We start from the raw sequence: 11,031 nt of genomic DNA, 5'->3' as shown, positions 1-11,031 counted from the left end.
TATATCCCATTATGCTTGTAGGACCATTGCCATTCTTAACAGTGACAATGCCTCTATAGCTCTGCAATAAAGTATAACCTTTCTGAGAAACGTGTACTCTGTTGTTGGCTGTGGAACCTGACACATGGTTCCCAATATGCCTGTTACTAGAAGAAAAAACATCCTCTTTTACAATCATTCTGGTTTGCCTCTTCAGCCATTTTCTGGCTACTGTCCCTACCTGCATTTTTAAAGGTGAGTCATGAGTATGATGTAAGAAAAGGTGCTTAGATTATCAGACTTTAAAAATCTGTCTTGTTAAATGTTCTATGTACCTCCTAGAACACTGCTAGTACTAATAAATGTTAAATGGTGACAGAATTATTAAAATGCCTGAATAGGAAAGGTATTGGCTGAAGATGACTTTCTTCCATAAATCAAGGAATGACCTTGTTGAACATTGAAAATCAATCACTTGAAACCTTGGACTTATGCTTATATCCTTGCTACATAACCATTTATTGGTGATGTTTATTTTCCAAATGATCATTCTACATTTAAACAAACCATTGACAGACATATACATTCATTTCCTTCCTCTTATCTTGAAGACACAGATAGGATAAATATTTTCTCAGGAGCTTCCTGGTTGAAAACCTGTAGAGTTTTCAAATGAATTCCAGAATTGTTCTTTAAACCAATGTCGAACACAGCCACTAGGAAAGAAAGAGCAAACAGAGGCCATCAGCTCAACAATATTCACCAACAGTGCCAGTGTAGTATTTTCTATAATGGTTGGCAGAGCTTCTGTTACAATCTGGATGCAAACCAGGATTTAGTGATCTGGACTTTGGAGGCTCTTTTTTAGGGATTCTAGCTGAACATCTGAAGGTTCAAGGACATTCTGGGTAGGATGTGGCAGATGCAGCGGCCTTTTGGCCCCTTTGTATGCCCTATCACATTGAGGTCATGAAATATCTATGATTTGTACTCCTTTCCATGCAGACTGGATCCTCCCACCACCCCAATTTCAAACTACCTAATGGAGGAATATGATGGAGAAGGCTTGATTTGAGCTAGGAGAATTGTGCCTATCATGTTTTTGTTCACTTCTATCAAGGAGGTCAGATTGTTGTACATGGTTCTTCATTCCCAATTTTATCCTTACAGACACCTTGCAAGAAAGGTTGGGATGAAAGTAACTGGCCCAAGATAACCCAATGAGCTTTCATGGCTGAAATGGGATTTGAACATGGGTCTCTTGCATTTTAACCACTACATCACAATGGGTCTCCTTGCATGACGATCAACCCATTATGCCCAGCCATGTGTGAATGGTAGCATCCAAGTCTTTCATATAGCTTTCCTGGCAAGAATCAGCCTTCTCCATGCCCCAACTCCAGTAAGTAGTATGAACTTGGAGTGAGGGGTGGTGAGGATATGATACAAACTGGAAAGTTTGAAGGCATCCAGGTTCAAAAGCACCCCTAATAATAAACTTATTTCCCACAATTAATTATACATCTGATCAAGGGAGAGGTTATCCATCCCTAGCCATTGGAATTTCTTCTCTCACTTCAACACATGTGTCCTATTTCACAGAAGGTAATGCTACTAGACTTAAAACATACTGCATTGTAAATAACATTAAAAGTCTACCAGTTTGCAAAATGGAATAATATATCAAACTACACTTTCCACATAGCATTAAATAAAACAGAATGCCATTTCCCTCTGACATCTCTTATGGATGTGCCTTTCAATGAAATCTCACAGCAGGGCTCTTAGCTATTCCTCTGACTGTAGGTAATGTATTTCCTGCATGCCCTGACACCTTTTGTATACTTTTAAGAGTATGAATGCTACCAACAAAGGACACAGAATCATAAAATTCAAATCCCAGCCTGTCAGGTCACTTATTTTACCCCTGTCTGCAGGGAAAAAAGTTTCCTACTGTGTATTTTCTATCGCTCTGACTCACTTCCTTTGAAAGAGGACAGGGAAGGATTATCATAAAAGAAAAATATATATATAAAGGTGTTCAGGAAATCTCCTTCATTCCTTATAAAAAGGATCATTTTCCAGATAATATTTGTTTCTTGATGAATTTGGCACTATTTGTCAGGAACGTTACTCTGAGTATAAAATTTAAAGTCTAATCATAAACATTTTTACTCAGAAGGCCCACAGATGCCTGTGAATCAACCGAACCTGTACAGAAGCCTCCAGCTGACTGCAGCAGCTCTGTGGGTCCTGGCCACTGTAAGAGCCAGCCATGGAATCGCCTATGTATTCTTTGGCTTCACCTATAGGTTCCTCATACAGCAGACAGGAGGTAGCAGTAGAGAGACTGCATTTTATCCCCACTCCACCCCATAAATAGTACTACTGCTGCTGCAGCCTTGTTGTTTTTAATTTAACTTTAAGGTTGTTGAGTCATTTGTTTTATGGTGACAGTCTGGGTTATGATATAAAAAAGTTTAATTTTGCATTGCATTTTTATGAGAATTGTTTTAACTCCTGTAATTTTTGATTTTAATATATTTTATCGCCTGCAGGCATGTTGTTAGTTGCCTTGGTTAGCATATGGCTTTTGTGCACCATTATAAGGACGGACTGAGCGAGCCTTGGCTCTTCAGAGTAAAGTGGGATACCAAATGCTTTAATAAGTAAAAGAAATGTATATTAACTAGTCAGCATGTGTTTAATTTAAAATTCTATGCTGATAAAACCAGTTTACTCGTAATTCTACATGATGCTTCCAAGCAGGGCTGTTTTTTATTTTATTTTATTTTATTTTATTTTAAAAAGAGGGGCCGGCACTCTCAAGAGGGAAATGAAGTCTTCAATCTGTATACTGAAAACTCATGAATTTTAAAACATTTTAAAAAGAATTTTGTCAAAGAGGTTCTGGAACTTCATTCTGGCGCATTCCCCCAGAAAAAAAGCCCTGCTTCCAAGTATATGCCAATCAACTATTACAATAGGTGATATCTAAACCATAGAGAAGGATTCTTCATCATTGAACGCTAAACTCAGGCTTCAGCAGATCTCCCAGCTGGTTCTAAAGTATTAGTGACTGCATTGAAGTATTATTACCTGGCTGTCACAATTTAACCATATAATACTTGTATTTAATAGTTATTACCTCAGCCAGAGTGAGCTGGACAACTCCCCGGTTATCCTTGTCTAAGATCTGAAACATTTCTTAATGGAAAAAGAACAGCAGATGTTATAATTAAACAGTAATGTTAGATATGTCTCAAAACTTGGGAATGGGGCAAGGGGGTATGTCTGTTTTATTCAAATCTGAATTTAGGTCGCTCCTTCTGAGCAGTGTTGTCCAAGGAGACTTATGGAATGGCCACAGTCCCATTTCCACTAATGAATGGAATACCGTATTTTCCTGCGTATAAGACTACTTTTTAACCCAGGGAAATCTTCTCAGAAGTGGGGGGTCGTCTTATACGCCGGTACGCCAGAAGCATCAGCACAGCTCTATATTTTCACTGGAAAACTCTATATTTTAACTGGAAAAGTTGGGGGTCGTCTTATACGCCCAGTCGTCGTATACGCCGGAAAATACGGTACTTTTTATGTGACTGGGCATTTCCCATTGCAAACCACAAGCACTTTTTTGTTTTTCAGAAAGTAAGATACCAGAGACTCTCTAGAACTCTCCAGCACAAAGAACAAGACCATCCATATCCTCCTGTAATCAACCCATACCAGTGTGTGACGGCCAGACAGCAGGTTCACTTCACAGTTGAATGACCAGAGCAAATGAGTTCAGATGAGCCAAGCAATAGACAGGAATGTAAACCCACGAACACAGGAAGCTCCCTTATACAGAGTCAGACCACTGCAGGATCTAACAGGATTGTTTGCCCTGATGGTCAGTGGCTCTCTAGGGTCTCAGGCAGAAGTTTTTCACATCACCTACTATCTCCCTAGGTTTCTCCCAATGGCTCTACAGAAAGTGGCCTGAGGGGGAGGAGAATGTTCCTGATCTCAAAATGGAAATTAAGCAAACCTCAAGCATAAGCAAAATGATCCACTGAACGTTCCAAGTGAAAAGCTTCTGAATTGGAAGTCAGTGTATACATGGGGTTCAATTCAGAGCTGTATAATGGCTCATGTTTTCCCAGCATTCTCCAGAGCTCTCTAAAGTAGCATTCAGAATCATTTCAATGGACTGATCACCAGATTCATCTTCATTTGCAAGCATTACATTGTATATTAAAATGTTTCCACTTATTGTTATGGACAGGTCCTGAATGTTATGTTTTCTCAAAGTGGCCTCAAAATGTTTCTCCACAGACATCATTCCACTCTTAGTGGACCACAAACCCCAACCAACAGATCATCATTGCAATTTCTGAGTCAGACCTAGAACAACCTCACTGCCAAACAAGGTCAGTCTCCTTTCATCCTTTTCTGAAAACCGACAGTTATATACCCTACCACTGAAGAGCACCCAGAAATGGAAGAAGATGAACAAATGGCAGGGCATTGCTCTGGTGGGGGTGGTAAGACTGGGGTATGGTAGCCTTGCTGGTGTTCACCACATCAAAGGGTTAGAGGAATGCTGCCAGTGGAAAAGTGGTACAGAATGATCACATTTTTAAAATGTCCAAATGTAAAGTACTGGGTTTGCTGCATGGAGGACTTGGACGACGACATGCTTTTGCACACGTTTATTGTACTTCACTCCAACTAAGACTAACTCTAACGGCCCAACAGGGCCAGCTATATACATATCCACCCAGCACCCCCCATTCCCATTGGAGGGTTTGAATGTCCCGCCAAGTGGCTATTGGTTGGGGCTGGGGGAAACCAGGATCCAAAGTCTCCTTTGTTCCAGGAGCCAAGCTCCTGCATGTGCCGCAGACCCCTGGTGGCGGTCCATGTACATAACACCAAAACCTTTAAGAGTGTAAAGTAGGGTGGGTGTTAAGTATGCAACTAAACAACGAAGTAAGTAACAAGTGATTCAGATTTATTGAGAACAAGAACTTCCAAAAGATCATACAACATCAGACAACACAATGACAATAGTGGAGCATAGCCTCCTTTTAAACTCTCCCGGGCTGGGGTAGCCACGCCCTAGCATACTTAACATCCAATCATCATTCAGAGATAACATCCAATCAATACAGTTCCCTCCAGCACAGTTCTCTTACATTTGATTGGTTACAATAATGCTTCAGCCAATGGTATTGTTACAGCTTAGAATCCTGGCTGAGGTTTCAAGCTTAACATGTATTTAGATACGAAGACACAACAGTGGGCATAAGAGGCGGAAGGTTTGTATGACTGGAATTGTCACATGCTGTATCTGGCAGACACCTGTAAACTCTGCGCATAACCTTTCCCACAGCACTATCTGCACTACATTGCAGAAAAGTCAGATTGTCCCACAGATTCATCATTATGTATGTATTTATTTAGAAAATTAACATTCTACCTAGCAGGGGTCTTGTTGTAGAAAAAGAGCTGCCGGAGCTCATTAGCATAACTCATTAGCATAACTTATTTGCATATGCCACGCCCCCTGACATCACCGGAAGTGACAGAAGGCCACACCCCCTGACATCACCGGAAGTGTGTCAGAAGGCCCGGCTACTTACCCTCCTGCTTCATCCTCATTCCCAAACGGAATGAGGATCGAAGCAGAGGGCGGGGTAAAGAAGGGGGCGGGGCTTCACCACGTGACCGCCCCGCCCCCTAGAGGTTCTCTTCCGGAGCTCCGTACCTGAGAGCTCCCCCCCGACTAGAGCCCTGCTACCTAGAGACATTACTTTCCCTGTGGGTAACTGCAGAGGGTGTGCACAGCAAGGCAGCAATCACATTCTAGATGTTTAGTCGAGGGCACAAACAGACTGTCCAGGGATGGCACTGGACTCCAAGTCACCTCTGCTGGTGAGGCTGCCCATCCTTAGGGCAGCCCCAAGGAGGCATCAGTACCAGCAGCCACGGAGAAGGCGGGGCCAGGAGGAGTCATCCAAGCCCAGGCAGGCCCAGCAGCAGCCCAGGCCACTGAGGCCAGCAGAGGGACAGGCCCAGAGGATCTACAGCCCATCCCAGCCAGCCCCAGGGACAGATGATTGCAGGAGGGAGAGCTGGCAGCCTTGCAGGGAGGACAGAGCCATCAGCACTCTCCAGGAAGAGGCCTAGGGGGTATCTAGGGAGGCAGGCATTAGCAGATGGTAGAGAAGGGTGGGGCTAGACAGCATCTTTAAAAAAGGCTTATGGAAGAGGCCAAAGAAGGACAGGCACAGCTCCAGGCTGCTCAAGACGTTGTCTGGCGAGGAGGAAGGAGAAGGAACCAGGTGACACAACCCCCTTCCCTTCCCATTTTGAGGCCTGGGGATGCCCACTAGTAGGGTTGCCAGGTCTGGGTTGGAAAATACCTGGAGACTTTGGGGGTGGATGCGGGAGAGGGCGGGGTTTGGAGAGGGGCCTCAGCATGGTACAATGCCAAAGTCCACCCTTCAAAAAAAGCCATTTTCTCCAGGGGAGCTGATCTCTGTCAGCTGGATATCAGTTGTAAAAGCGGGAGATCTCCAAGACCCACCTGGAGGCTGGCAACCCTACCCTACCCACTAGCAACATCTAGCAAGATGGAGAAAGGGGCCTGGAGAAAGGGGAGAGCACAACAAAGACGTAAGGATCCTCATAAGTCTCCACTTATCTGTAAAAGGCAAATTCTGCATGCGCACAAACTCACTTCAGATTGAGTCCTCACAGGCAGGGGAGAGAGAGGCTGTGGTCACACGGGAAGGTAATTCCACTTTGTTCCCGCTTTTTCTTCAGGTTGGGCTGATTAGATACAGCCGGCCCCTCTCTTCCACCACCCACTCGCCTGCTAGCTCCTATGGAAAATCGCTGTGCATTACCCGTGGTTTTTTTTTTAAAAAAAAAAAGCTTCCTGTTTGAGCGCTTGGGCAAGCATGTGCTTAATAAATCCATTATTAAATGTTATTTTATGTTTATTTCTCTGTTGAAAGATAATATGACAGCTCCAGCAAGCCACCTGCCTGACCAGCCCTGGAGGGGCAGGAAAAGGAAGACTGGCCGAGAGGGCTGCTGCACTCAGCTCGGCTTGTCGGGGCTGCAGCGGAGCCTCCACTGCGCCGAGTCCCTCCAGGCGATCCTGCCAGCCACGGGGCAGGCTCAGGCGACTGCTGCTCCTGCCACCACTGTGGCCGGTGGTGCTGCTGCCGCCGCCATTGCCCCATAAAAAAAGGCTCAGCCCCGCCGTCTCCAGCATCCTCCTTCCTGGGGAAGGGGCTTCTGTTTCTTACAACAAACTCATATTATCTTTAAACAGAGAAATGAACATAAAAATAATGTTTAATAATGGAGTTATTGGTTTCAGGTCTATGGCAGCATGCTGAGCAGTCGCACCTCCCGGACCTCCTGGGGGTGAAGCTGCGCTCTGGCCGAAGGAGGGGGTGCACAGGATCGTCACCCCCCCCAGAGACCCGACTGAAGGGGCTCTGGCCATGGGACTCTCGAGGGGTCGCCTATAGTTGAATCAGTTCATAATGGGATTAGCGTGATTGAGAGATAACGTATGCCAATCTAACTAGATTATCTCCTCTCTAGATGATCTCCTCTCTTGGGTTTTTAGATAGTAGTGGGTATCTTTTCTTTATCCCTTAATGTAGTCCCCTTCCCTATTTCTGTTGTAGTTTGTAGTCTTTATAAAAATGCAATAAAAAAATCCCCTCTGGGGGGCCAAAAATAAATAAATAATGGATTTATTAAGCGCATGTTTGCCCAAGCGCTCAAACCAGAAGCTTTAAAAAAAAAAAAACCACCCAAAACACCCAAAGAGCAGTCAGACGGCCCTAATCGCGATCATTGTGAAAGATGGCTGTCCAGATGGGCAAAATCGTGCATTCAAAGCGCAAGTGCCAGGAAAATACTTGATTTTCCAGGGGGCAGGAAAACCCGGAAGCATTGTGGGAGTGAGCCCGCTTCAGCGTGGGAGGTGGATTCACCTGTCTGATTAGCAAACTTAAATGCGGGAGGGAACAGCGGCGAACCCCAATCAAAAGGACCATGTGACCGCACCCAGAGTTTGACCTTTCAGTGCCCATATAGTTTCACTGATTGAAACTAGGCTTCCTGGCCTGTTAGCATTTTGAATGAGGAAAAAGACATGTCATGAACCACCACACTCCTCCCTGTGAGCCAGTTTGGTGTAGTGGTTAAGTGCGCGGACTCTAATATGGGAGAACCGGGTTTGATTTCCCACTCCTCCACTTGCACCTGGCTGGATGACCTTGGGCAAGCCATAGTTCTGTCAGAGCTGTTCTTGAAAAAGAGCAGTTTCTGTCAGAGCTATTTCAGCCCCACCTACTTCATAGGGTGTCTGTTGTGGGGAGGGGAAGGGAAAGGGATTGTAAGCCGCTCTGAGACACCTTTGGGTAGTGAAGGGCGGGGTATAAATCCAACCTCCTCCTCCTCCTCCTCCTCCTCCTCTTCTTCTTCTTCTTCTTCTTCTTCTTCTTCTTCTTATCTGTACACATACATACTTTGGTTCTTACAGACCAAAATCTGTGATCTCCATCACAACTGGTTGTGCCCTGAGTTTGTAAATCAGTCCCTTCAGCAGCTGCTGTGGGTTTGAATTTGGCCTAGCAAAAAAAAAACATTTTGTCTTGTGTAAGCCCTAAATCTAGTGTGCCAGATTTAGAGGCTGGCACATTTTGGAACTCATTCTGGCCTGAGACAAGAGATAGTTTGGCTACTTACTTCATTTTGGAAATTAGAGACATTTTGTCATGGCTTCCTGTCACTGACGCACAATTCTTTGTACTCAGGCTAAAAATACTGAAAACTCTTTTACATGTTAGCCAAACTGAAGGTGGGGGGGACACCTCAGCAGGGTTTTTTTTTTCCTTAGCTGCAGGCAAACTTACTGAAAAGAGTCTCCAGGCGAATCATGCAGGCCACAAAGCCATCAAAGTCAATGGTCAGCTTGCTGCAGGCGTAGCGGGTAGTGATACTGTCCTGGATCTTGTTATTCAGAGTGAAGCCTATGAGGAAAGAAAGCCAAGAATTAGCAAATGTCTGTGTGTCTGTGTGTGCTAATCCACCACCCTGTTTCATTTTGCCAGTTTAGCAGTGTTCTCAGCTGCAAACAGGCATGGATGAAGGATTCTGGCTATTTGTTCTGTCAGGTTTGCTGGTCTCTTATCTCTACAGGGCTTTCATTTCCTCAGTATCTATTGTTTTGAAGTGGGCACAGATCTAACTCTCCCTTACAATGCCTCCAAAAAAGTGACATATTTTATGCCAGTTCATAGGAGTTTCTCATTTCTATATTTGGAAGATAAACACCTAATTAGTGCAGCTTTAGTGCACTCCCAGGGCTCCAGCCAAATAGAATTCATTACAGCAGAGTCTTTTTCATGCAAAACACCATTCAGTCAATTTTTAGAGCTTTGTTTAGACACAGTCTGCAACCATATTTTGCTGGGCGAGATGGAGAAACACATTTGATGACAATCAGAGTTTGTTCATGTTGTCAGGATAATCAGCAACATAGGCAGTGGCTGTGGAATAGAACACACGTTTTGCCAGAGTTTAGTCCCTGGCATCTTGATTTTCAGGGATCCAGGTAGCAGGTACTAAAAAAGACCCTTATCTTCCCTAGACAGCCATTCCCAGTCAGAGTAGACAATACTGAGTTAAGCAGGCTAAGGGTCTGACTTGGTATGGGGAAGCGTCATCTGCTCACCTTCATTTTCCCTGGAAAGAACATACTTTTTCTGTACGTTCACTTGTTGCTTCTCTTATCATGGTTGCTACATTTTGCACTTAGAATTTCATGTAGCTTTCTGATGGTGCTACCCAAAGTTAATTCACTGGAGAGAAAGTGTTAGTTTTTGTGTTAATTAAGGCATTGAAGTAGCTTGTGTATTTTCCATTGGATGCATTCTGGCCCAGTTCAGACATAAGGCACCTTTGAAGATGGTTTGGAAATTTCACCTGGTTCCAAAATGCGCTGCCAGGCTATCAGCAGGAGCTGCATGCAGGGATTATGGACCTTCCTGTACACTGGACTAACTCCTGATTTTCTTGGCAGTTCATCCATTTGGGCACGGTTCTTCCACATGTCTGCCCTCCCCCTGCATTTTAACAGTTGTGGAGTCAGTTTATTTTCTTCCGCATGTGCCCTAAATAATCAGGATTTCTGAGTGATGTGCTGTTGTTTTTGGTGGCCTCACAACCGCCCCACCTTTTTTGCATGTGTTTATATTGAAATATCAATATTATGACTGCATTTTTATAATGTTGTAATGATACGCTTAGCAGGTACTCTGAATGCGTACCCTTCATTTAAAGAAAGTAAGTCTCTAGCTTGTCCCTAACAGAGATATAAGGAAAAAGGCATACCTCTACAAGGCAAAGGGCTAGAGATTTACTGTATTTAAATTAAAGCTGGTGATTCAGAACACCTGCTAACCCCCCCCCCTCTGTGTGTGTGTGTGTGTGTGTACACTTACATTGAAATAAAGAATGTATTTTTAATATAAAAACTGAAAACAAAACCACATCTTCAGGGCAGAGGAAGAAGAGGGAGTGGTTTGATGATGACGTCTAATAATCAAAAAGTGGGCTAGAGGTGAGTGGGCTGAACAAAGAAAACCAACAGAAACATTATGCAGAATAAAAAAGCCAACTCAAAATCAGCTTCCAGAAAAAGATCAGGGTAAAAGTGGTCTCACAAGAATTGGAGGTGGGGGGTGGGAACTGAAAAAAAACAAGAAGCTCTAAGTGAAAACTAAAGGCACAAAATGTGTGCAGAAATCGGGATAAACTGAAGCAGTATGGGGCCAGAACTGTAAAAAAAACCACACAGAAAAGTCCCGTATCACCCCTGTGCTGAAAGATTTGCACTGGCTGCCCATCCGTTTCTAGGCACTATTCAAATTGCTGACTCATACCTTTAAGGCCCTAAATGGCTTGGGGCCAAGGTACTTGAAAGACTGACTCCTCCAATACTATCCAATGCACCAGGTAAGATTCTTTCCC

The 11,031-nt window shown here is 43.9% G+C and overlaps 1 protein-coding gene across 1 annotated transcript in view; it reads right to left on the bottom strand.

The window, feature by feature from the left end:
• Nucleotides 1-671: 671 nt before the first annotated feature.
• Nucleotides 672-11,031, bottom strand: part of CAPN8 (calpain 8) — an 80,323-nt gene continuing 69,963 nt past the window's right edge. The window contains 3 exon segments of the mRNA XM_015424575.1: nucleotides 672-695; nucleotides 3,128-3,186; nucleotides 8,913-9,029. Coding sequence (XP_015280061.1) covers nucleotides 672-695; nucleotides 3,128-3,186; nucleotides 8,913-9,029 — 200 coding nt within the window.

The sequence above is a fragment of the Gekko japonicus genome, unplaced genomic scaffold, assembly GCF_001447785.1.
Source record: "Gekko japonicus isolate JY-2015 unplaced genomic scaffold, Gekko_japonicus_V1.1 scaffold404, whole genome shotgun sequence".
Lineage (NCBI taxonomy): Eukaryota > Metazoa > Chordata > Lepidosauria > Squamata > Gekkonidae > Gekko > Gekko japonicus.
Note: the sequence above shows the minus strand (reverse complement) of the source record. Positions and strands in the feature narration are given on the sequence as shown.